The sequence below is a fragment of the Acomys russatus genome, chromosome 9 (assembly GCF_903995435.1).
Source record: "Acomys russatus chromosome 9, mAcoRus1.1, whole genome shotgun sequence".
NCBI classification, from domain to species: Eukaryota; Metazoa; Chordata; class Mammalia; order Rodentia; family Muridae; genus Acomys; species Acomys russatus.
In genome coordinates this window covers 42261351-42288461 of record NC_067145.1, presented here as the reverse complement: position 1 = coordinate 42288461, position 27111 = coordinate 42261351, and the positions used below count along the sequence as shown (strand labels likewise).

The 27111-nt window shown below is 40.6% G+C and overlaps 1 protein-coding gene across 1 annotated transcript in view; it reads left to right on the top strand.

The window, feature by feature from the left end:
• The window catches only part of Gpr158 (G protein-coupled receptor 158), a 346810-nt gene that overhangs the window by 276900 nt on the left and 42799 nt on the right, over positions 1-27111 (top strand). Inside the window, exon 6 of the mRNA XM_051151238.1 lies at positions 9689-9798. Coding sequence (XP_051007195.1) covers positions 9689-9798 — 110 coding nt within the window. The remainder of the gene's footprint in view (positions 1-9688; positions 9799-27111) is intronic.

Sequence of the window (27111 nt, the reverse complement as noted above, 5' to 3'; positions counted from 1 at the left end):
GAGTTAGTCTTAAGCTGTTGGTTACTGGTAAGATATTCACTCTATTACTGCATCCTTAGAGTCATCGTGATAGGCTGGTCATGGATGGGGTTCATAGGCATCATGGTTGGGTAGGACTGTTGGTTGCTTCCATCCTTTGGAAACTTGCATGGTGGCTTCTGGTACCATGATAGCTAGCCCTCAGGGTGTTGAGGTCAGATCCAGCTCAGTGGACTCTGTGTTTAGTGCATGTAGGCTTCATAAATACAACATTCACCTCTAGGGGGCAACCAAGGGCAGCATCAGTAGGCTGGATGTTTTAAGAGTCTCTTGGACAGCACTGAGCAACAGCTCAACAGTGGGCTTCTCATCTCATGTCTGTTATTAGGGTAGTTGTTAGATGGTCTTTGGCTCTTGGACTGTTATCAGGCCACATGAGAAAAGTCCATTAAAACTATATATGTATACTTAGAAACATAATTGTATGTATTATAGGTGTTTGTTTAAGTAAATAATTAATAGATGATTCCTTTTGGCTTTTCAGACAAATTATTGTGATTTTACCCTCCTCTCTCCTTCTTCTGTATTTACTCCCACCTTTTCTAAAGAGTGCTCCTTCTATTTCTCTTTATACCCCTCTGTTTTATCTCCACCCCCCTCCTTAAAAGGAACCCCCTTCCCATTTCCCTTACTAATATATTCTGGTTATATTTTTCCCTACTCCAGTGCCTCTCCCTACCTTCGCAGCAACCAAACTCCACACTGTTTCTTTCTCTCTTTTTAAAAACAAGTAAACAACAAAGCCCAAACAAACCAAAAGAACCAATTAAAAAAACAAAGAAACAAGAATCTCTCAGAGAGAGAAGAGAGAACTCACAGAAACACATAATCTAAAACCATAATATATAAACAAAAGACCAATAGGACAAAGAATTCTTTAACAAAGCAATATGACGGGAGAGTCGTCGCGCCGCCTGCGCCCGTAAGGTTGGCTGAGCCCATGCCGCGGCTGCGTCGTCGGTCTGTGCGTCGTGGCTTTCTTATATACATATATACACATATATGTATGTGTATGTTTATATATATATGTATGTGAGTATATATGTGAATGTATATATGTATGTATATGTATATATGTCTCTGTGCATGAGTGTGTGTATATATATGTATGTGTGTATGTATATATAACTTATTTGAGGTGGAGGTATACACATGCCATAGCTTAAAGTGTGGAGGTGAGAACACCTTGGGGAGAAGATCTTTCTCTTCCACCATATGGGTCCTGGCATTGAACTCATATCATCAGAGCTGGCAGAAAGTGACTCTACCAGCTGAGCCAACTTGCCAGCCTCCAATGCTTTCTTGGTACACATTTACAGTCATTTTAAACTAGTGCCCAACTAGTGCCCACTTATCAAGTTTTATCATTTAAAAAGTTAATTATAAACTTGATCTTTGACTTGCTATCCTCTTCCCTAGATGATATTTCTCTCAGATGAACTGGCAGTTAGCATGAAAGAGCACGTAGAGGGAACCTAGGAAGCAGACTAGAGTTGCAGATTTTTATGAACCCTTTCTTGATAACTAAGAAATACATAATCTTTGGGTGAACTTCTTTAGAGGAATAGCTACAATATCTCTGTATGCCACTTATTTTTTTGTCTTGTTTTCTGGAATAAATAAAGGGCATTGTATTTATGGTAACAGTCTGATATACTTCCATTTCTATACATAGATGTGTATGTGCAGGTGCACACAAATTCTAAACGTATCTAGTAACATGTCAAGTAGTTCCTGCATATTATTTGCTGGCTATTTTCCCACTAAATGTAACTCCAGAAGGCTTTTCTTTATTCACTCATAATGGGAGGACATGATTGGGAAGGACGATGTGACCATCTTTCAGAAACTATGCACCATAGTTTATTTTTAACTAAATCATTTCTTTTGAACCTGGGATCTGAGGCTGTGAAAGCTCAAGACAAAAATGTCATTTGTTTGTTAGGTTGAGCTGCTTCCATGAAGAGCTATCCCTATAGGGAAATGGGGAAACTGAGGCCAGGAAGGAGCCTGTATTTCCCACCCCTCACCCTAGCACATGGCTCCCCTCTCTTTGCTGTGCTCTTTCCCATCCGAGGGTACACAGTAGCCTCTACCTCTTGGCACTCTGGTCCTTGAGAGGCTTGGGAGAAGAGAAGTTGGTGAGGTTGGTAAGTGCTGCAAAGTCCTCACAGTGGCTGGTGTAAAAACAAATCAGTAGAGTTGGATGTGACCAAGGAGTTTGAAGATGTTTATCTTGTTTAGTAAAACCTTTGGGTCTCATGGTCAGACATCATTGAAGGTATAGCCTATCTTTACATGGTACGTCCTAATTTGACACACCCTACAGAACAGAAGGTAAGTCACTACTAAGGCTGTGAGATCCCATCATGTGCTTCTGACCTTGAGTATGTCTCCTTTTCTCTCACTCAAGCCTCCTCAGCCTAGGATAACCTATTTTATGTTGTTCATAATTTCCACACTGTGTGCATTTATTCAGAAGTTATGCATATTCTTCAGTACTTGATTACTTAATAGATGGACTGGGCCATGTCCTTCCTGCTCCCCACATTCAGTGTATCTCTTCAGCTTTCATTGTCCTCTAGCATTGGAAAAAGAGTGGAGATAGTTTTCCCATGTAGTAGTACTTTGGAATTCTGCCTTCAGCAACACTTCCAACAAAGGAACTTGCTGTGATTCTGATTCTAAACGTGATCATTCTGATAGCATAGAGCAGCGATTGCCAGCATCTGTCCTGATCCCGTGCTGAGTGGGGACTCTCAGAGGACATCTATGTTGGGCTATATCCATTTATAAGTGAGTATACACCATACCTGACTTTCTTAGGATGATAATCTCAAGTTCCATCCATTTGCCTGCAAAATTCAAGATGTCTTTGTTTTTAATAGTAGTATTCCATTGTGTAGATGCACCACAGTTTCTTTATCCATTCTTCAGTTGGGGGACATCTAGGTTGTTTCCAGATTCTGGCTATTATGAATAAGGCTACTATGAACATAGTTGAGCAAATGTCCTTGTTCTGTGGTGGAGTATCTTTCAGGTATATGCCCAGGAGTGGTATGACTGGGTCTTGAGATAACACTATTCCCAGTTTTCTGAGAAAGCACAAGATAGATTTCCCAAGTGGTTGTTCAAGTTTGCACTCCCACCAGAAATGGAAGAATGTTCCCCTTTCTCCACATCCTTGCCAAAATATGCTGTCACTTGAGTTTTTGATCCTAGTCATTCTGATAGGTGTAATATGGAATCTCAAAATGGTTTTGATTTACATTTCCCTGATGACTAAGCAAATTAGTTATCACCATCATTGTCATTTAGTCTCTCCTCCCTAATAATGAGGAGGATAAAGTGTACTTGGACACAAAATATGGGTGATGTGTCTAGCATAGAGATCAGTATGTAGCATGTATTCATCCATTTTCTGCTATCACAAGAGAGACCCAGAAGCTGGCCAATTATAAACAAGAGAAGTTTATTCCACTCACAGATTTGGATGCTGGGAAGCCCAAGTGCCCAGTGAGAGAACTGGCATCCATTGAGAACAAATGCATGAGATAACACAAAACTCAGCTTAGTCTGGTGGGTGATGGGAAGACTCATATAACCAATCCTGAGAAAGGTGCTAAGCAGGGACCATCATAGAAGAGCAAGCACTTGCAAGATACAGAGAAAAAGCAGGCCTAGCTCACCCTTTTATCAGGAGTATATTCCAGAAACAACCCCACTGGGGATATATAACCTTAATCCGTTTACAAGGTCAAGACTCTCATAGCCTAGTGATTTCCTGAAGGTCCCACTCTTAGTGTTTTTACAATGGTAATACTTTCAAAATGAATTTTGGAGGGGATGCTGAAGCCATGGTGGTTCAGTTACTATAATTATTTTTACTGTGAACATAGCAGCTGTCTGTTTTATGTCAGCAGGATCATCATTCATAAGTTGTTCAGCTTAGTGGATTAATTTCCCTACAGAAGTCTGTTATTGAATGTTATTAACTAGCAGTTGGAAAGGGGCTGTGTGGTTCATAATCACTTTGTCAAATTAGACATTTGTATGTAAAAATTTTCATGCCATAAGACAACAAAACATTAGAGACCCATTTGGTGTTTATTTTTCTCATTATGTAGTATACTAACTAGCAAGATTTAAATCTGAATTGTCCTATTTATTCCCAACTTATTGAAGAACAAGATTGTATTTAATACTCTACTACTTCCTTCTTTTCTCAATATCATTTATACATAATATATACATCATGTGATATATATAACATACATCATACATAATGGATTCATCTGCTACCAGGTATTGGCAGGTGCTATGCCGGGGAATTGCTTGCAATTTTGAATGACATAGCTAAACACTGTTGTATATATTATGTTCCAGAAAAGAAGAGATGTTAAATAACTGAGTTACCGAAATAATTACTTCAAAACAGAGCTGTTGAGTGAATGAAGGAAGCTTAGCATTCAACAAGAGTAAATAATGTTCTGATAAGATGGAACTCTGACGTTGCGTGGGAGGAGTGGGAAGTGTCATGGATGCCAAGCCTGAGCTGAGTCATGAGGGATGTGACAAGGAAGTGTCTAGGTTGAAGTCTCATAATTTACTCCATCCTTATGCATCCTCCCCCCCCTTCTCCTGCTTAGTTCCAAACACAATCATCCCACTCTCAGTCACCTAGGCCTAAAGTCTTCATATGCCTTTAATATTTATTTTCTTTTGCCTTAAGGAATAATCAGATGCTTAGTGTTTCCTTCAGTCAGGTATTCTTTCACCTACACAAATAACTGAACTATCAATCTCTTGATATTGATTACATTAAGTGGCATGCCCCCATCCCCTATAGCTTCATCTGCTTTATTCCATTCAACATGCTCTGACTGAGGCCTTTCTGGTATGCCAGGACTCATTCTCAGTGCCACAAAAGATGAACATGGCTGTCACAGCACCTACCCCTACTAGGGGAGAGAGATGAAGAACAAGTAGAGGCCTTGAGGTACCCCAGAGGAAGCCCTATTCCTCCTTCAGGAAGGACTATTTTGGTCAAATCCAAAAGTGGTAGATAGAAAAAGCCCAGGTGCAGGTGAGCCATGGGGCTGTGTAAGGAACATCTAAAAAATGCCACACATGTAAGGATCTGCAGGCTTGGGTGGGAACAACATGGTGATGACACAGCAGAGGTTAGTGGGGATCCATGGTGCTGACCCTTGCCAACCATCTGAAAGAACCTGGAGTTTCTCCTAAGAGTCTGAGAACCACTGAAGTCCTCAGGAGGATGGTGGTGCAAGCAGGAACGTCACTCCAGGTGTTGGGGACCTACAACGAAAGACGAGGAATTAAACAAAGAAAAATGTCTGTCCACGATGAGGCATTCCAGCTTGCTCTCCGGTCCAGCCAATCTTCTTACCTTCAGCCTCTTCCGGTTCTGTAGTCTGGCCAATCCTGTAACAGTCCGTTGCTAGCTGAGTTCCTTAGCAACTATCTCAGACCAAGCAGAACGAATCTTAATGGGGTGCTCATGGAATAATTCTGATTTCCTTACCGTGTTGTTCAAAGCTGGCAGCACGCTTGCCCCCCCCCCCCCCGCCACTCCAGTTTCAGAGCTTCATCATCCATGGTTCTCTTTATAGTTCCTCTCTGTGGCCGTAAACTCCAGACTTTTCCACAACACCTTCTGTCTTGCCTCCCTCCGTGCTGGGCTTTAGCCTGCACACTTACAACCTGTTTCTCCTTAGGTCCTCACTCAAATGCCCACCCACCCAGCGAGAATAAATCCAATTCCACTAAAATTACTTCCTTTCCTCCAAGTCCTCCCTGTGCTTTAGGTCACAGGTTGATGTTACCAGGCCCTTCCCGGTAAGAGAGAGTTTAGAGATGCCAGTCAGCACAGCTCTTGTAAACATGAACTCTGAACAGAGTGCCTGCATTCAGACCCTGTCACCAAACCTTCCAACTATGAGACTTGGGACACGTTACTTAAATTTACCTGTAAGACTGAGACCTTTAGAGAGATGTCTAGTCTATTCCCGGACTCGCCACTAAGAGACGGAGTCCGTTGTCGATGCAAACGCGTAGGAATTTATTGAGCCATCGCGATGGGGCCTGTCCATTCTTTCAAGCTGCAGACCCCGAGAAGCAGAGGCATGGGCCTTTTATAGGTTTTAGACAAAGAAATGAGTTTTACAGTATGTGATTGGTTGGCGTTTGGGCAGAAAACCTACAAGCAGGGAGTTACAAATCTTGGCGTTCGGTGGTTGGATGATGGGTGGACGGGCAAGTTAACCTATGGAAAAGATTGGTTGAAGCAGTCACAGGGGGGCATTTAGGAACTTTTATAGTTGGGGAGGGGTAGTGGAAATTTTAAACACAGCTGGTTGTCCTTGAGTCCAGCTGGACCCTGAGCACAGACTGAGACCTTGAGTCAAATTGGACTCGTCAAGGTTTTTCCTGTCCCTGCCACACACATACAGTGATCTGATATCTGTCTGTCCTTGGTTCAAGCTGGACCCTCTAGAAATTTACATGCTTTGGCCTTAATGGGGTCTTTAAGGGAGGACTGGGTAGGCCGACTTTTACATTTTCCCAGACTTTGGCCTTAATGGGGGTCTTTAAGGGGGCTGGTTCCTTCATACCATGCTCACTTTTCTTCTATAAAAGCCCTTATGGTAAAAATCATTGTGGGAATAAAATCAGCCTAAGTACGTAAAACGTGCTCAATTTAGTGTCTAGATAACTCCCATGAAATATTTCAAATGAATATGTCATTATATTCATCATTTACATTTAACATCTGTTCTGTGCATTTGTAACTTCTTCCACATCTAATTTGCTTCTATGGCTTTTTAAATTCTGGGTAAATAAATATTTAAATATGTCAATTGAAATAACAATTATTGATAAGTCCTAATTGGGATTTTCTTTTTTTTTTTAAAGTGGCTTTCTTTCTTTCTTTCTTTCTTTTTTTTTTTTTTTTTTTACCAGATTTTATTTTATTTTTTATTTTTTGGCATATACATTTATATTATTACACATAAGCAGAAAAATTGCATACAGCAAGAAGAACCACGAAATAATCAGGGATCATATTAATGTTACATTCAAGATATTTTGGCTAATTGCATTTGGCAACCTTGTTGAAAACATCTTGCCTCTCTTGGTGAATCTAAAATTCTGAATGAGAATCAATATCTATCATATCTCATCTCTGCCAACTCAAAACCTCTATCTTGACCCAAAAACATCTTAACCCCTAAACAGCTTAGGTTAATTGTAAGACTAATCTATCTAGTCTTCAACCCCATCAGAGTCTTGAGAAGGAATGAAATTTAATTACTTGAGCGAACCAGAAGTACAGGTTAGCAGCTCCCAAAATGAGAAGAAAATAAAAATGACTGAGACAGTTTACTGCCTGAAGAGTCACTCAAAACTCTATAACATTGGAGCATCATCTTCAGCCTTCTGGCCCAATATAGCTGACAGACATATTTGTGAGACAGGAACTATTGAGGACTTCCTTACCCTGTCTTGGCAGAGTTTGGTCATTGATTTTTGCCTCCATCCAAGCTTGTCCAGTTTTAGGCAGAATTATGTCTGTGGTAGAAATGAGGATGTTTTTCCCAGTGGCTGATTTGCCACATTTGAAGCCATAATGAGGATCTTTGATGCTCATCATCTTCTTTGAGGTAGGCTGGGTGTTGCCAGGAGTTAGCCTGTCTTGTTGTCAAAGAATCTTTAAGATATTAAAAGCTTCTTAAATGCCATATTCTGTAGGTCTCTGAGGACTTGAAGACTTTACCTAACCATTTTACCTTATCTATCTATAAAACCTAACTTGTGATTAAAAATAGGGGCTTTCAAATGGTTTATTTTCAAAACAACATTTTTAAAAACTTTAAATAGATTGCTAAGTAAATATTTAAAGAATTTTCTATTTGTGAAGTACATGGGCATACCAAGATCCATGCCCTTCTATAATTCTACTTTTGATTCAGAGATTAAAATATAAGACAGTGGGAAACCTACACAGCCAAAAGTTGAAGATAGAAACTCAAAGAGAGGAGTGGCTAGAGGGGCAGAAAGTCATCGGTGGAAACAGTGGGTGTAGTTACAATGCCACAAAAAACTGTTACTTCTACAATGAAGAATAAAGAAAGTAACTTTCCTACTCACATTAGCCAATGTTTGCTGGATACTCTTTGCTCCAGGATCCATTTAACTACTTGCCCCTCTGTTCCTTGCCCCACCAGATCTTCCTCTCCAGTGGAGAGCTATCTCCTGACTCAGAGCTGTGTAGCCCAGGAATCCACACTGCAAGAAAAATTCAAAGCACATTTCTAATGCTAATAGTTGAGACTTATGTGCTTTCCCTTTTCTATTCTAGTGTCTCTAGTCTCCAACTTGCCAATTTTTTTTTTTTTTTTTTTTTGCAGTGAGGAAAAACACTGGTGACTCCCAAATCCCATAGCCATGTATCAATATTTCTTCCCCAACTCAAATCCTCTCTTCCTCATTCAGCTTCAAGCATTTACTACACAATGACACTTGCTTTGAAGAACTCATAATTAATGTAGCTTTCATGTGCAAAAAAATATTTCTAACATAAGTGAGCTAAAATTTATAGACCAATTTACAAAAATTTAACTAGTTTTGTGTTTATATGTTTTTTCTGAGTTCAAATCTTTTTCTTATAGATCATAAAGGCAAACCTTTAAGTGTATATTAACTCTACACACACACACACACACACACACACAGAGAGAGAGAGAGAGAGAGAGAGAGAGAGAGAGAGAGAGAGAGAGAGAGAGAGAGAGAGTTAGAAAATTAATAATACATTTTATGTAAGTGGAAGAATAGAGTCAAAAGTTATCATTTGACTTCCAGAACATGCAATACAGTGATGTCTTGGGTATGTGCCTACTTTTACCTTTGAAACATGTCTCCTTGAGACTTTTGTCTTGCTCTTTTCCAATTCCCTACAGTATTAATTCTGTTTCTCAAATAGTTTTACCTCAAAAACACAAGAAAGGCATTATAACTGATGTCATTCTAGAAACTCAGGGGAGAAGGAAGAAATGTTAGGTGCCCACAGTAGACAAGTTTCTAGTTTAAAAAGCCAAAGATAACATTCAGGCTTTGGGTCACCACTCAAGTTTCTGTTAAGATGGCCCTGACTTCAGCATAATAAATGCATGCCTGTTGATCTAGCATGTAATTTCAAATCTCTGCTCTTAATACATTATTCATCCTTTAGAACAATCCAAGCATCCCTGGCAGAGGCAGGCCAATTTTTCTATGAAAACTTGCTGAAAATTACATGAACAGTGTATGATAGGCAGTGGAGTGTCTTGAACATTTCTTTTTTCACTGTCCCATAGCATTGGCCACTTGTTCTTGGGCCCACTGAAGATGCTTATATGCCATTGAAGCTCCTGGGTTATCTTTGGCACACATGTCCCTCTCCTGCTTCTTATCGGCCCCCATAGCCTGTGGGTGAGCATATGGAACATTAAGGAAGCATTTTAAGAAAGTATTTCAGTAAGCACATACTTATGTCAAAATCAATTACCATTAAGCATCCAATTATGAAGTGCTGGGTGTTGTGGGACAGCAGTTGATGCTGAAGGTCTCTTTCTGTCTCATCCCACAGGTTGTTATTCTATACTTTGAGCCAAGTGCATTCCGTTGTATTCTCCTAAGATGGGTCCGTCTTCTTGGGTTCGCTACTGTTTATGGAACTGTGACCCTCAAGCTTCACAGGTAGGTCACTTTCTTCCAGTCTTCATTCCCACAGAGGGGACAACTTGTTTGGTTTAACAAGTAATTATTAACTGAGCTGGCCATTATTCAAGATGTAAATAGCAAGATAATAGATACATATATGGTCCACATGTCCTGGTTAGTTTATTCCCCCACTTGACAACAGCTGGAATGATCTGGGAAGAGGAACCTACACTCAAGAATTTCATCTATTAATTAGACTAGGTCATAAGTGAATCTGTGGCCTCATTTTCTTAAGGGGTAGTTGATGTAGGAGGGCCCAGCCCACTGTGGGCAGGGCAGTTGCTGAGCAGGTGGCGCTGACTTGTATAAGAAAGCAGGAAGAGCAAGCCACGAGGAGCATGCCAATAAGCAGTATTCCTCCATGGCCCCCTTTTCAGTCCCTTTTTTCTGGGTTCTTGACCAGTTTGAGTTCCTGGCCTGCCTTCCCTTAGTGATGGAGTGTTTGCTTGAAGTGTAAGATGGCATAAATCCTTTTCTTCCCAAGATGTTTTTGGTCATACATTTATCACAGCAATGGGAACCTAATTAAGACACCTAGAAATATATTACATTCTTCAGGAATCTTTAGTAGGACTGAACTCTTTGAACAAGATGCTTTAAGAACCTGTGTTTCTGTTATAGGATGAAATTATTCTGGGGGAAAAACACTGTTGGGATATCAACAGTATTTGCCAGCTAAGATAGCATAGAAGGACAACTGATGTCATGGTTACTGTCAATCCTGTATAGAAGTCAACAGCATGCTCAATTGTGTAAAGATGCTCTTCCCTTCCTAAATTCCATGCCCCAGGGTAACACTGCTGGCATTCCAAGATAAAGCTACTTTTTAAAAAATAGTTTGGGATAACAAATTGGGAGGCTCTTCCCTGGGGAGGACTAATTCTCCTGCTCTTATCATTTCTTAGTTGCCCATAGTCATTTGTCTAGGGTGAGGGCCCATGACAAGTGGGGCCCTGCATGTCAGTATGTCAACTGGTGTCATCCTTCTTCAAGTCGAAATTACACATAGACCAGTAACCATATGCAGACTAAGCAAGTTGTATTTATATACTTAGGAATATATTACATACATGTTCATATTTTCATATATTACATATACACAACATGTCCATAAGTTAATAGTTTCATATAAACATGATATATTAAAATATGTAATAAATACATGTATTACGTATGTAACAATTAAAGAAAAAGAGACCATGAATTTTTGAGAGAGTAGGGGGGCTGTTTAGAGGGGTTTGAGAGAGGAAAAGGAAGATGGAAAATGATGCACTTTTATTTAAAGGAATAAAAAAGTATTTAAATATTGTTTTACCATTTCTTCAGGGTTTATCAACCTTAAAAAATTCAGGGTGCTCTAAGTTTCCTTACACTTAGTTCAGGGCAACCTAATTATGGAAATAGGACAATAAAATAAACTGCCTGTCCACAGTGCTAGGGGTGGCCAGAAATTGTAGGCTTTCCCTTACCTCTTATCTGCAAGTTTAAAGGAAGCTTCTGTGAGGTTGTGCCAAAGAAGAAAGGAGGGGAAATGATGCAGAATGGCTGGCACCAAAGGTGAGCTTGAGGTGTTTCTGATGGCCATAGAGCATCCTGCTGTCTACCCACCTGGCCACAAGTATCTCTTAGTTGGGGTGTTCCACAGTAATATGTGTTATTATTAGTTGTTGGTTTTTTTGTTGGTTTTTTTTTTTTTTTTTTTTTTTTCTAATCTCTCTCCTTACAGTATTTTTGAAACTATGATAATTATTCTGTCTGGCACCCAAGACCAACCCTCCCTCCAACCTTCCTCTCTTCCTGCTTTCTCTCTCTCTCTCTCTCTCTCTCTCTCTCTCTCTCTCTCTCTCTCTCTCTCTCTTCCTTCTTTCCTTCCTTTCTGGCTAATTGGTGAGAGTGAGCCAGATCATCCATGCCTCTCAGGATTCCCTTTATATATTTACAGTGTGTTTAGAAACAATATGGCACTGAGTTTCATGAGAGCAAACATAAATGTGAATTTGGCTTTGAACACCAAGAAGTCATAGGCCTATTTATGTTACAAAAGGAAAGGAATAGGCAATCTGTGTGCTCTTCCTCATTCTCGGTTTACCATGTCAGTGCACTGTGTACTATAATGCCCTCCAGGTTTCCATAAAGTTGCTACTTGTCAGCTGATGATCACCAAACAAAACAAAACAAACAAAAAAATGCAAGAAAGCCATGGCAACTGACAATGGTTGTGTACCTTCTAGAGTCCTGAAAGAATTGCTTATCCATCACTTGATCAGTACATCAGTTGCTACTAGACTAGCACTTACAGTCTGTTTATAATATTTTTACAGTTTATCACTTTTTAATTTAATGGTAATGTTCATCATGCTTTGTCTTTCTCTTGAAATGAGTGAGTACCAGTCTAGCCGTTGAGCCCCAGGCAGTCCTGTGACTACATCTTAGAAGTGCTTAACTCATTGGCAGATGAATGAATGTATGAACGAATGAATGATGAAAAATCAGTGGTAGATCTCTAAACAGTTTCCCACAGTTCATTCCTAGTTTTCAGCTCAACCATGTGATACCTCAGGGTGACACAAATACTTGGAACACATAAAACTGTAGCCTGTAGAAAGATATCTGACACAATATGAGGACCATGTTAGATACCATCAAATCATAGTGTGAGAAGATTACTTCTTTTCAGGTTCCCATTCAATCTTATTATTTCCAGGTGAAAGATTAATTTGAAACATGTAGGGGTTTTTTTTTTGAAACACCCATCACACCATTGTTAATCTTCTTTTGGAAGAGACAGACCAAGCCAGAGGCTTGAAGACACTCACTGTAGTGCCATGTCCTTAAGAGCTGTCAATCTGTTCTACTGTGTTTATTTCCACAGTTGCTATCTATTAATGGAAAGTACTAGCTGACTTTTCTTTATAGTGACAATATGAAGTCTCATTTAAAATTCTTTAAAGCAACAAATGAGAACTGATTTAAAGAGAATATTAACTGGTTCCAATACAGCAGTAATCTTGAGGGCATATGAAATAATTAGAATGTGGGAAACTGGTTTCTTTAATCATCTTTTGTTTATTTTAAAGACTGGATTGGAAGTGATTTCCTCTTTGAGTCTCAGAAATCATGGCAATGATGAAGAATTACTTTGCTAAAGGCTTAACACTGGTAGAATTTGTTTTCTAATTTAATGAGCAAAATTACTCTAATCCTGTATGAATTTCATAGCCTTACTCTTGTATTCTGTTTTTTCTTTATTGCCTAAATTTAAGTTGTTCATCCATAAACCGAGCATTTAGCCTTCCTAGAAAATGTGAACTCTCTAAGAGTAGGACTGGCCATTCCAGCTCTGTGCACTTGCTCTAGTGTTATGACGAAACACCACAAATAAAACCAACCTGAGGGTCGGGGTGGTTATTTGCTTAGCTTTCCTCCTCGGTGCTATTTATTGGAGAGGCGGATGAGACAAGAATTCAGGTAGGAATAGAGAAATGCTACTTACTGTCTTGCTTCCCCAGACAACATGCAGCTGCTTATTTTATATAACCCAGGCCCACTTACCCAGGGTTAATGCTGTCTACAGTGGGTGTGGTTCTCTCACATCAATCATCCACCAAGACAGTGTCTGTTCAGGCATGCCCATAGGCTGGTCTAATGGACACAGTCCCTCAGCTGAGGTTCTCTCTTCTCAGATGTCTCTAACCACATTTCCCATTTGCAGTGATGCACTGTATCTGCTGGGTGAAAGACACACGGTATTTGATGCCCTGTATTTTTTAGGTGAAGGACACACTGTATTTGATGCCCTGTATTTGTTAGGTGGAGGACACACTGTATTTGATGCACTGCATTTGTTAGGTGGAGGACACACTGTATTTGATGCCCTGTATTTGTTGGGTAGAAGACACACTGTATTTATCGAAGGTTGGGTGATTTTAGTTGAGTGGAGCTTCCGCAGATGCTTTCAGACTGGATTTGAGTCTGGTTTTGTTTGGGGTGTTTTGTCATAACACTAGAGCTAGTGCACAGAACTGGAACGGCCAGTCTTACTTTTAGAGAGTTCACAGTTTTCTAGGAAGGCTAACTTCTCAGTTGATGGACGAACAACTTAAATTTAGGCAATATAGAAAAAAACAGAATACAAGGCTAAGGCTGTAAAATCCATACAGGATTTTATAACAATAAGAGGGAGAAGCCTGACATAAACCTTGATAATTCCACATTTAATTTTTACTTCTTCTGTTATCTACTTATGCAGTCAAAAGCAGACTATTTTAACATCTGAGAATTAGTTTTATCATCTGTAAATTGATACCTCACCTGTGAGATTGTAAGGGTGACACATGATTTCAAAATGTCAGGCTGGAGTTTCTAGTTGTAAGCCACAGAAATTGAGTGTGGGAAAATTAAGCTGAAGGTTAAATCACTGGATCAATATGGGCAAGGACACAGAACTAGAGGGGAAGAAAGAAAACCAGGCCCCAGGAGAACCCTGTCTGGGACTTAAGGGCCAACACAGCCTGTGCTGGGGGACCACATATCCTGAACATCATAGCCATCGCGAACGTCACAGGCACTTCATTTTCATGTCTAGATTCATTTTTTTAACACAAGGAAAAGAAAATCATGCTCCTTTGAGCAGAACATTCTGGGGGAATTTGTAGGTTTGATTATACAAGGTGACTTTGTTGACTTTGAATATAGGCTAAGCAACAAAGACCAAAGCCACTTGCCTTAAGGATTCAGCATTTCTGTCTCTGTCGCCTACTGTCTTACTGACTGGTGGCCATGTCCATAGATCATCCAGAGCACCAAATGCATGGAAAAATTATGGAAAAGACACAAGACCTCACTGGCTCTGCCATAGAAATACTACCTTTAGTCTGGGTTGACTCTCACGATACACAGGGTGAAGTTAGAAATGACACGGAATTGGATTTTCAGGAGAGATAACTTAAATCTGAATTCAGCCTCTAACACTAAGAAACCATAAGGCCTATTTATTTTATGAAAGAAAAAAAGTAGACCGATTGGCATGCTCTTCCTGGCTCTCCCTTCAGTATACTGTGTCCTAGGGACTTGAAGGTTCAAGTACTTTTTACTAAATCTTTTCTCCTTTCTCTGATGGCCTTTGCCCATGGAGAAGCATCACACAGCCAAAGAGACAAGAACAATCCAGATTAGACTTTTAAGATCCTGATAGTTAGCACTGAAGCACAGGGTACAAGTGGGACAGAGGTAGAAATGTGCCTCTTGGGAGGAGGCTTGTGCCACATATGTTCAGAATTATCTGCATCTGCGACAATACCAAGTAGGCAGCCATCTGCCAACCTACCAAACATTTACCTATCTATTTATCTGTGGTGCTTGGAATTGAATGTCACACTTTCTGGTCACAAATTCTATCACTTCAAATATACTCCTGACCACAGACCAAATTTTAATTATCTTTATCGTTTGTATAATTTCTCTACTGACAATTCTCAGCAGGCCATCCCTGCAGTGCAATATATTTGAACCTGAAATTTCTTACACTTTACAAAATCAGGATGAGAGTAAAGGGGTGAGGAGGGAGAAAAAGAAGCGAGGCTGTTCTAGCTAGCTCAGAAGCACTGATGGAACTGAAAACAAAACAAACAAAACAAAACAAGCAAAAAAAACAAAAAACAAAAAACAAAAACAAAAACAAAACAAAGAATATTCATTCATTTCAGAGTTCCTTTAATTTACCACAGACACTCTTGTCTCCATCCATGAATGAGGGAAGATGGATCGAAACCACAGCCAGGACTTCCACAGAGCTACTAAACTAGTTTTCTTTATTTGTTTATGAACACTCAGGAGGCTGAGGTAGGGGGATCATGAGTTGGTGTTCAGCCTACAGAGTGAGTTTAAGGCTACCCTGAATAACAGGGTAAGACTGGGAAGGAAATATCTCTGAGCTCAGAAAGGCCAGATATGTCTTCAACAAACAAAACAAGGGGGATGGCTTTAGTTGGCAGGGGATAGAGATTTTAAAATAATGCTAACATTTTTATTTATGCCCTATAATAAATGTTTCTGCAAATACATTAGCTTTTTGCTAATAGAAAAAATGAGCCAAGGCTACACAGAGAGACCCTGTCTCGAAAAACCAAAAAAAAAAAAAAAAAAAAAGAAAGAAAAAGAAAAAATGAAAGGGCCTTTTTATGCTGTTTAAAATAAGGATTTGAGCAAGCTGTGGAAATCTCTTTCTGACTGTGGCCTGGGATTGGTCCCTTCATGCATTATTCAACATTCCATGTTCTGTAAAACACAGAGCAGTTTTCTGTACTGTGCTCATTAGCACCAAATGTCTACTGTTTGTGGGCAGGTTTGTTTTTGTATGTTTTAGTTTGTCTCCCAGTAAAATTTAAGAAGTGAATGGGTGATATTGGTGTCTATTTCTTTATGTGTTCTTTGAATAATAAATTATAGTTGTGTACCGTAAATTATTAAAGGAAAAGAAAAACAATTTTGTTGATCTCTGCAGAGGCAGCACTCGAACGTGATAAGGTTGGGACTTGCTTAGCGTAACTTATAACAATTCTCTGGGGCAGAGAACTTAAAATAGGGCTTTACACAGATTCTGAAGAACAGTCATTTTACTCTATGGGTAAATGTAGACCAATCTTCCTTAAAAGGCTGTTCACAGAATGTTATTGTTCATTCTTCATTCATACAAAGAAACAACAGCCTTCTTTTCTGGATGGCTATGCAAGTATCTGTGGCTCTCCACAGGTTTCTCCTACCACTCTCTTCTCTCTCTCTCTCTCTCTCTCTCTCTCTCTCTCTCTCTCTCTCTCTCTCTCTCTCTCTCTCTCTCCTCCTCCTCCTCCTCCTCCTCCTCCTCCTCCTTCTTTCAAGACTGGTTTTCTCTGTGTAGCCTTGGCTGTCCTGGACTCACTTTGTAGACCAAGCTGGCCTAGAACTCACAGAGATCTGCCTGCCTCTGCCTCCTCGAGTGCTGGCATTACTGGAATGTGCCACCAAGCCCGACTGTGTCTTTATTCTTTAGGTAAAGTTAAGGCATAGTTTGTTACTGTAACAAAACATTGAAGCTAGGTTAACTTTATAAAGAGTTTGTCTCATAGTTCTGAAGCCTGCACATCCAATCAGCCTAATGGTGTCTCTGGCCCTTAAGGACATCATGTTTCATTTCAAAACAAGAGGCCAGGGTGCCTGCTAGAGACCAGGCATGTTTGTGTTCAAGAGGGAGCCCAGGAGCTGAGCATAATGAACCAGGTCATTGGCCCTAGTGCCCAGCAGGCTTGGGGAAGAAATTGTTGAGTTCAATTCCAGCTTGGGCTACTCAGAAAGACTTTGTTGAAGAGGAAGAGGAAGAGGAAGAGGAAGAGGAAGAGGAGTAAAAGGAGCAGCTAACTGCGGCATCCCAAGTGAATTGAATTAATTCATCAATCCTCCACCTCAGAAGGCTATAACTCAAATAACCTGAGGGTTAACACACTCGACCCAGACTTTAAAGTTCCACATTAAGCCATGGCCTCTGGAGGGACCAATCTTCCAGCACACAAACCTTTGGGAAATATAATCTGTCACATCCAAACCACATCAAGGTGCCAAGCCATGGCCAAAGGATTTTCATATGCAGGAGTTTCAGAACAGCTCTAGCCAGCATCCTAATTCAGCCAAAATCATATGCCATTGACAGTATCCTTTGAGCATAGAGCTATGGTCATTGCATCTTGACTAAAAAGAGGGGAAAAGCTTACTTTGTGGATCCTAAGAGTGACAAGGTTGCCAGCCTTTTTCTGCTGAGCTCCCTGGGGCTTTGCGTCTTTAGTGGCCAATATTCGGGGACACCCTTGAGTGGAGTCCTGCTTGTTGTGGCATTTATTGAAGGGTCATTGATACCAGAGAGAAGGTATTTGTTCTCTGATTCTAAGGAAGGTCTCTTTCCCTGTCAGTGGTGCATGTGGACAGGAAGCTGAGCAGCCTTCAAAGCCTAAGGAAGTTGCTAGGGCTAAACAGAAAGTTACCAAAACTTGTCACCATGCCCTCGGCTTGTCATATATTGGGAGAGTAGCGAGATACCTTCTAGAAAAGTGTCATGATTAAGGAAAACAGATGATGATGGCAGTATAGAACTCTAAAACTGGCTTCTCAGAAAGTTGGTAAATTAGATTTTAAAGGACTTAAGTATCTATCCCTGGTTCATAGCTCATTACTTGATAGCCTGGGTTTCTCTCTAGACCAGTGGATCTCAACCTTCCTGATGCTGCAACACTTTAATACACTCCCCCATTTTGTGGTGAGCCCAACCATAAAATGATTTTTCTTGCAACTTCATAACTGTAGTTTTGCTGCTGTTATGAATCGTAATGTAGACATCTGTGTCTTCCAATGGTCTTAGGCTTCTGTGAAAGGGTCATTCGACACTCACCACAGGCTGAGACCCACCGCTCTAGACCTAGTCCCTGGAGGTGCTTGCCATTTTAAATAGCATTTAACAATCAGGAAGTCTTCAAAGTCAGTTTGCTCTTAACAAACAGACACTTCCTAAATTCACTAGTTGAAAAGCATCGGTGTGGAACACACCAGGGACCCACGCTAGGGCACAAGCTACTCAGATTCAGACAGACCCCCAGAAACTATGCCTGGCTATACACCAAAGCTCTACAGCTTTGCTCTGCTCTGCATAGACTCAAAATCACCTAACAGAAAGGAGAAGGCTTTTGTGAGAGCTAGGAAGGCCATGTCTTCTCGCTTCTAGAAAAGATCATCCTGAGTGAGATAACCCAGACCCAGAAAGACACACAGGGTATATACTCACTCATAAGCAGATATTAACTACATGATATAACTACATTACAATACAGAGGCGGATGCAGCAAGCAGGAATCATGTGTGATGTGGACCTAGAACCTCTGCTCAGATGTAGCAGCACAGTCTCCTTGTGGGTCTCACACTATGGGGAGTAGGGACTACTGCTGGCATGGACTCTGGCCCTCCAACCTTTATCACTTCCCCCGGCTAGGGTGGCCTTGCCAGGCCACAGAAGAAGGGGATACAAGTAGTACAGATGACACAGATAGGCTGAGGTCAGATGTTAGGGGAGGAGGGCTCTTCTTTCTGAGGAGAGGGAGGGAGGGAGGGGGATACAATTGGGAAGTGAAGAATACAAACCACAGAACAAGCAGATGACTTACGTTGCTAATCCCACTACATGGGAACAGCTCCTCTGTGTTCTCACCTCCCCTTTCTTGGTTTATTTGTAGTCTGTCTGGAGCTACCCCCTGAAACCACATCCCTTGTGGTCTTGCACAGAGTGAACTGTTATGAATGGCCCACAAGGAGCCATGAAAACAAGCCCCCTAAGCTTTAAAGAGGGGCTGCTTAATTGTAAAAATATCCGACAAGCCAGAAGATAGCCATCTCTGCCTATTCCTGCCACTCTGCCACCTCTGGGGATGGCTTAGACATCAGCCTGACAGCACACTGCAGGTCCCCAGCGCAATGGCCAAGGCTTTCAGTCATGCTGATGCATGAAGGTCATTTGTAGAAACTTAGGGGTTGTGTAGTGAGGATTTTGGAACTTTGGTTTCTTTTATGAAAAACACAGATTACAAGAATATGTTTTTATTTTATTTATCTTTTATTATTTATTCACTTTACATCCCAGTCATAGCCCCCTCCCTCCTCTCCTCCCAGCCCCACCCTCCCTCCCTACCCCATCATCCTTATTCCTCAGAAAAGGGGAGCCCCTGTACCTATCCACCCCAGCTCATCAAGTCCCATCAGAACTGAGCTTGTCCTTTTCTCTTGTGGCCTGGCAAGGCAGTCCCATCAGGAGGGAGTGGTCAAAAAACAGGCAACAAAGTCCATGTCAGAGACAGCCCCTGCTCCCTTAATAGAGGACCCACATGAAGCTGGAGCTGCCCATCGGCTACATCTGTATAGAGGACCTACGTCCAGTCTATGCATGGCCCTTGGTTGGTGCTTCAGACTCCACAGGCCCCTCTGGGTCCTTGTTATTTGGCTCTGCTGGTCTTCTTGTGCAGCTCTTGTCACCTCTGGGTCCTTTTCTCCTTCCTCTCACTTTTCCACCTCCGTTTTCATTTTAATCCCAGGTGTAGGGATATGGGGCTGATTCTCAGTGGGTGGTGATTGATTTGCCTTCTGTTCTGGCAGGGGCATGGTTTTGCCAGCTGCAGATAGTTTCTGCAGTTGTGTGATGTTTTGAATGCTGGGAACTTTGCAGAGGATATATAAATGCTAGAGCCCCGATGGGTAGGTTGCTGGCTGGTAGCTAGCTGGATGCTGTTGGTTGTGGTTTGTTAAGTAGTCATGCGCAAAGAAGAAACAAGAAGAAGGCATTAGACACGTGAATATGAAGACTATACTTCCCCCAAGAAACTTGATGTCCCTAATCAGCAGGAAGTATTCTAAGGATTACATCACCTCTCCCACCCTTTCCCTCTATCCTTTTATCCTCCTATTTAGTGTTAGAATGTTGAAAGAGTGGAAGAAAAGGGATAGAGAAGGATGGAAGAAAAAAAAAATAACCCATACAGTATGGGGAGTTATCTCGAAATGCCATTTATAAATTAGTGTGTAGAGGACTTCTCTTATGAAGCACAAACCTTGGGCAATGCATGAATATTGAGAAAAGGTGGTGTCTGTTAATTAGAGTACATACTCAAAGTCCTGAACATCTATTAGTAAGTATGTTTGAATGAAAAGTGAGAGAAAAGTGGAATTAGTCTTGATTATTCTTCCTTTCAAGTACACTGTTTGGTGTAAGACAGGAGTGCAGGTTACCCTGAAAGCCAATGAGACTTAATGTTTTGCTTATTTTGTCTGGTTCAGATGTTCCGCTTGCTCTGTGGTCTGACCCACAACTGTGAAATGTACTTTATAAAACTTGCATTCGCAGCCCTGCAATTTTGAGTTCTATTTTTAAAATATTTTATATATGCTCTAATTTCCAATGATAGCATTAATATTTTATGTCTAAGTCTCAGCAAAGAGCTTTGTATTTATAGTTTAATGGCTATGCACCTTGTTTAAAATATGAGGTTTTTTTACCTGCTTTTAACTTGATACATTTCTGTATGTATATGTGTGTTCCAATCACTTTTAAAACAACAAATAAAACACCTAGGTAATTCAGAATTACTACTCTCATAGTTTTCAAATACTAGTATTATCCTACGATTTTTTATTCACATTCTTATGTCCACATATTATATGTCCTTGAGTAGCTATCTCTCTCTTCTTTATGCAAAGTAAATATGAAAATGAGTGTGAAGTGAGATTAATTTATTCCATGCAGCAAAAATAGGAGAAACCAGTCCCACAAGCTGTCTGTCTCCATCACTGTCTGTTGTTGCCACCCGAGGCATCACCTAAGGCCAGAGCCAGAGCCATGGCATCCCTGTGGGTAGCTAGACCTGTGACCATTCTGCTGCAGCAGTGGCTCACTTGGCTTCCAACCACTCACCTCCCTATCAGCTACAACTGGCACATGTCAAACCAAGACCGTAGAATTGCACCCACAGAGAACTTAATTCCCTCCAGTACCACCATTCTGGATACTCCCCAGAAAGCCTCAAACTGAGAGTAACTAGGGAGATACCAGAAAATCTCAACAGATCTGTAATAAGAAAAATCATTTAATTAATGATCAAAAGAGCATCCCAGGGGAAAGAAATCCAAAGACCCAATAGCTTTGATGGTGAGTTACAGCATAAATTTTATACCAATTCTTCACAGATCACTCTAAAATAGAAGACCAGGTAATATTCCCAAATGATGATAAGAGACTACTAGTGTTACTTAATTTCAAAATCATAACTATATCATAAGAAAGGAAGGACACCAACCAAAATCCCTTAAGAAGACAGACAGAAGAAAATCTTAACAAAAATATTTTCTACAGAAGTCAGCTTCCAAAAAGGATTATAGGCCCTGGCTCAGACTCCAACCCAACAATTCAAAAGTGTGTCACTATGGAAAGATGTCAATCGAAGTTAATGCATTAATATAATATTGGACAGAGCATGTTCATCTCAACAAATGCAGAAGAGGGGATATTTGACAAAATCCAACATATTGTCATGGTAAAACCATTGAACAAAACAGGAATGTTAGAGAATTCACAGTGAGATATTATCACCAACTAAACCCTGTAGGTGGCACCATGCTTAACAGTGGAAGACTGAAGAGTCACCTCCTAAGGTCAGGAGCAATTCACCACTGCTTTTCAATTGTTTTTGGAAGCCATTACCCAGACAGTTAGGGCACAGAAACAAAGAATAGTTTCACAGATGGAAGGAAGAAGGAAAACTATCTGTATTGTAAACGGCATAGCTCCCCATACAAAAACATCTTAAAACTGCTGAGAGGGACTCTCGGAGCTAATAAACAAGTCTCCAATATTACAGGAAGCAAGTTCAGTATACAAAATCAATTCTACTTCTACACATGAGCAATAAACACACGAAACCTCAAAGCAAGAAGAAAATTCACATTAAAGTAGTACAAAATAAGCTTGTGGAAATAAATCTGAGGCATATGGAAACTACAACACATCATTGTAACAAACTAAGATCCACAAAAGGAAGAGGTGTCTGTAGTAGTTGTTTTGAAGACTTAGCATTGTTAAGATGGCAACACATCCCTTACTAAGTCCAATCTCTATCAAATATCCCAGGCCTCCATTATTTTTAATCGGAAGTTGACAAACTGATCCCAAACTCCCTAATAAAATGAATGAATGAATGAATGAATGAATGAATGAATGAATGAATAAGCAAGCAAGCCCAGAATGGACAAACAAATCCTGCATAAGAACAAAGTTGGAGGAGTCATAATTCTGGGTGTCAAAGCTCTCTCCAAAAGAGCTGGAGAGAGGGCCCAGAGGCTTAGAACCTTAGCTACTCTTCCCAGAGGACCCGGATTTGGTTCCTAGCACCCATGTCTGGAACCCTTATCTCAGGCATCAGTTGTCTGATGCTCACTCCTGGCCTTCTTGGGCCCTGCATACACATGGTGCACAGACGCACGTGCAGGCAAAACACCCATACATGTACGTTTTTGTTAATTAATAGAAAAAAAATATTTTCAAGAATTTACTCCTAGGCAATAACCAGCAAAGAGATGTAGTATTAGAATAAGAATGCACAGATCAGTGAAATAGAAGTAAGAGACAGAGCCAAATCCATGAGTCTATTATTAACCAACATTTTATGAATGGAGAATGATGATGTAATAGAGAAAGACTATAAGCTCGATTTTCTTAACAATTATATTTTATTATGAACGTATTAGCCTCACTTATAACCCAACTAACCTAAACAAGAGGAAAAGGAGATTTAAAAACACTAGAATGAAACCTTCTGGGTATCAGTTCCGAGGAACTATTCTACTGGCATAGTCAGCAGGATTTCTTCTTCTGGAATCTGGAGCAACCAGAACCCAGGGCCTCAGCCAGAGCCCAGAGCCCTGAGCCCTGAGCCCTGAGCCCTGAAGCCTTCCCTTGAGCGGTTCTCTCTGGGAGCATCTCCAAGTGGAGCAATGAACAGCCAAACAATCCCTAGCCTCCAAAGACGTCCCACCTCCTGTTTTTGGCTCACATTTATATCTTCTCTCAAAATCTATTCAAGGATGCTTTTCAGCTGGTAACTACCATGCTCCCCAACAAGGTAGTTTGACTTGTAAGGGAATAAACATCACCTGCTCACTCACAAGTCTGTTCCTTATCCCACATTTAGTATCTAAACAAAAAAAAAAATGCCTATCTCTCCTTCAAAAGATAATCTTTCTAATAATGTTACTGGAAAATTAATATCTATGTGTAGGGCAGAAGGATAATCCTAGTAAAAGGATGAAGTTATACCTCTACTTGGCATTTAATTCCAAATGGAGCAAATACCAAAATGTAAGAAGTAACCTTATAAAACTCTTGGAAAGATATACAGGCATAGTTATTCATATCCTTGGGTTGATAGCAAAAGCACAAGCAATAAGAAAAAATATTGAACTTCAAATTTGTAGATTTGGGGAGGCTAGGTAGACAGATGGCTGAGTTGGTAAAATGCTTGTTGCACAAACACAAAGACCTGAGTTTGGATCTCTAGCACCCATGTAAAAAGACCATGTACACATGAATTGGCCATGTGCATCTGAGACCCTTGGCAAGGGTCAACAGGCCTTTGGAATGGCTAGCTTCAGGTTCAATGAAGAGACCCTTTTTCATCAAATAAGGCTAACAGTGACTGAAGAAGACATGTCACTGTCAATCCCTGGCCTCCAACGGTGTATACACACACACACATATGTACATACAAACATAAGTCACACACACTTTTTTGTGCACCAGGGACACATAAACAAAGTAAAAAGAAAACTTAAGAATATGAGAAAATATTTGAAATAAGTGTTTCTTATAAATACCTGGAATCCAGAAGACATAGGAATTATTTAACTTGGCAATTAAAATAGAAGCTAACATTATTATTTATTATTATTATTATTATTATTATTATTATTATTATTATTATTATTATTATTATTATTATTTTGGTTTTTCGAGACAGGGTTTCTCTATGTAGCCTTGGCCATCCTGGACTCACTTTGTAGACCAGGCTGGCCTCGAACTCACAGTGATCGACCTACCTCTGCCTCCTGAGTGCTGGGATTAAAGGTGTGTGCCACCACGCCCAGCTTTATTATTATTATTATTATTATTATTATTATTATTATTATTATTATTATTTTGGTTTTTCGAGACAGGGTCTCTTCTGTGTTAGCCTTGGCTGTCCTGGACTGCCTTTGTAAACCAGGCTGGCCTCCAACTCACAGCGGTCCGCCTGCCTCTGCCTCCCAAGTGCTGGGATTAAAGGTGAGTGCCACCATGCCCGGCAATAGAATCTAACTTTTAAGATGAGAATTAAACATACAGTTTTCCAGTGTAAATATACCACTGACTTTATTCATGGAAAAACATTCAAAAATAATCTTGAAAGCAGAGAAAATGCATTCTAGAGTATTGTTTTTTACCTGGAAAAAGTTTTGATAAAACATGCAATTGCCAGGAAACCAGGTATCCACTGGGACAAGACACCTGTGACCACACTGAAGGAAAGGTTAAAAAGTGAGAACATTCCAACTACATTTTGTCATATATATTCATTTTTTAAAGAAAAAAACTAAGCTATTTTACTTTCTGAAATCTAAAGTCAACAATATAGGTATGTCCAAACTTGAATATCAAAATCAAACATATGTCCAAAAATCTAAAGTCAAAAAATCTAAAGCCCCAAAACCTTTGGTCTACAATTTGTTCTGCCTACAGATGTGCAGGGCTAAAGATGGAACAGAAATTGAGGGAATGGCCAACCAACGCCTGGTTCAGCCTGAGACCCATGCCATGAGACACAGCCCACCTTTGATGCTGCGAATAATACTTTGCTATACTCGCAGATAGGAGCCCACCATAATAATTGTCAGAGAGGCTTCGCCCAGCAACTGATGGAAACAGATTCAAAGACCCACAGCCAAACATTAGATGGAGCTTGAGGAGTCCTGTGGAGGAGGAGGAGGAGGAAGGATTGTAGAAGCTGGAGGGATCAAGGACACCATAAGAACACCTTCAAAATGGACTAACGTGAGCCCATAGGGCCTCACAGAGACTGAACTGCCAACCAGAGGGCCTGCCTGCATGTGGCTGACCTGGGCCCTCTGCACACATGTAACAGTTGTGTAGCTCTGTCTTCATGTGGGACTCCTAACAGTGGGAACAGGGGTGAGGGTAGGGGGAGATTGTTTCTGACTCTCTGTCTGCCTTTGGGATCCTTTCTCCCTGATGGGAGGCTTCATGTAGCCTTAGTAGGAGCTGTTCCTAGTCTTCCTGCAACTTCATACACCAAAGCTGGTTGATATTCATGGGTGGCCTTTACTGAAGAGAAAAGGAGGGATGGATGAGAGGGAGAGGGGAGGTAGTGTGGGGAGACTGGGAGGAGAAGAGGAAGGGGAAACTGTGGTTGGAATGTAAAGTTAATTAATTAATTAAAAAGAAAAAAATTTGGCCTAGAGTTAGAGAAAGAGAAAGAGAAAGGGGGTGGGGAGGGAGAGAGAGAGAGAGGAGGAGGAGAGGGAGAGAGAGGAGAGAGAGACTAAAACTTGAAAAAGACAGTGTTTGGAACGTTACCCTAATTTACTTACTAAATTTAATGCTTAGAATTTCACACTACAAAGTAGACCTTCTGTTACTAAGGAGTTTAGTTTACGTTGACAACTCATAGATTTCAGAGGCCCACAGCCAAACATTAAGGGGAGCTTAATCCCAGGGAAGAGGGGAAGGAAGGATTGAAGGAGCCAGAGGGGTCAAGGATACCACAAGAAAACTTACAGCATCAACTCACCTGGACCCACAGGACCTCATAGAGACTGAACTTCCAACAAGAGAGCATGCATGGACCAGACCTCGGACATATGCACATATAACAGCTGTGAAGCTGGGTCTTTGTGTGACTCTGACTCTGTTGTTCCTGCCTTTGGACCCCTTTCCCCTAGCTAGGCTCAGAAAAAAAGATGCAGCTAGTCTTACTGCAACTTGATATGCCCAGGCTCCTTGATATGCAGTGGGGTGCCTGCCCTTTTCTGAGGAGAAGGGGAGAAGAGGCTGGGAGGTGAGGTAAGAGGAAGGGACTGGGAAGACAGGAAGGAGGGTAAGAAGCAATTTGGATTTAAAGTAAATAAAAAAAAAAATAGCCACCGAAATATCAATTAAAGAAATAGTTGATTGAGCAGTCTGCGCCACCAGCAATCATGCCATTTACAAAACAGATTGTTTTATGGCAGCACTCAGAATATTACGAACGAAGAAAGCAAGAAAGGCATTAAATGATTTTATAAAATATGTATGCACAGAGGGTGACATTCACCCAAACTCTGATAGCCTCTATATAGCTAGTGCAAGTGTAGATAGTTTCCATCTCCCCATATTGATACCTAAACCCCACAAAGACCCAACAAAAAAAGAGAATTTCACACCAATTTCTCTTATGAACATTGATGCAAAGATACTCAATAAAATGAGTACAAATGAATACAAAAACATATCAGAGACATCATTCACCATGACCAGGTAGGCTTCATTCTAGGCATGCAGGGATGGTTTAACATACAGAAATCCATCAATGTAATCCACCGTATAAACAAACTGAAAGAGAAAAACCACATGATCATCTCCTTAGATGCAGAAAAAGCATTTGACAAAATCCAACACCCATTTATGTTTAAAGTTCTGGAGAG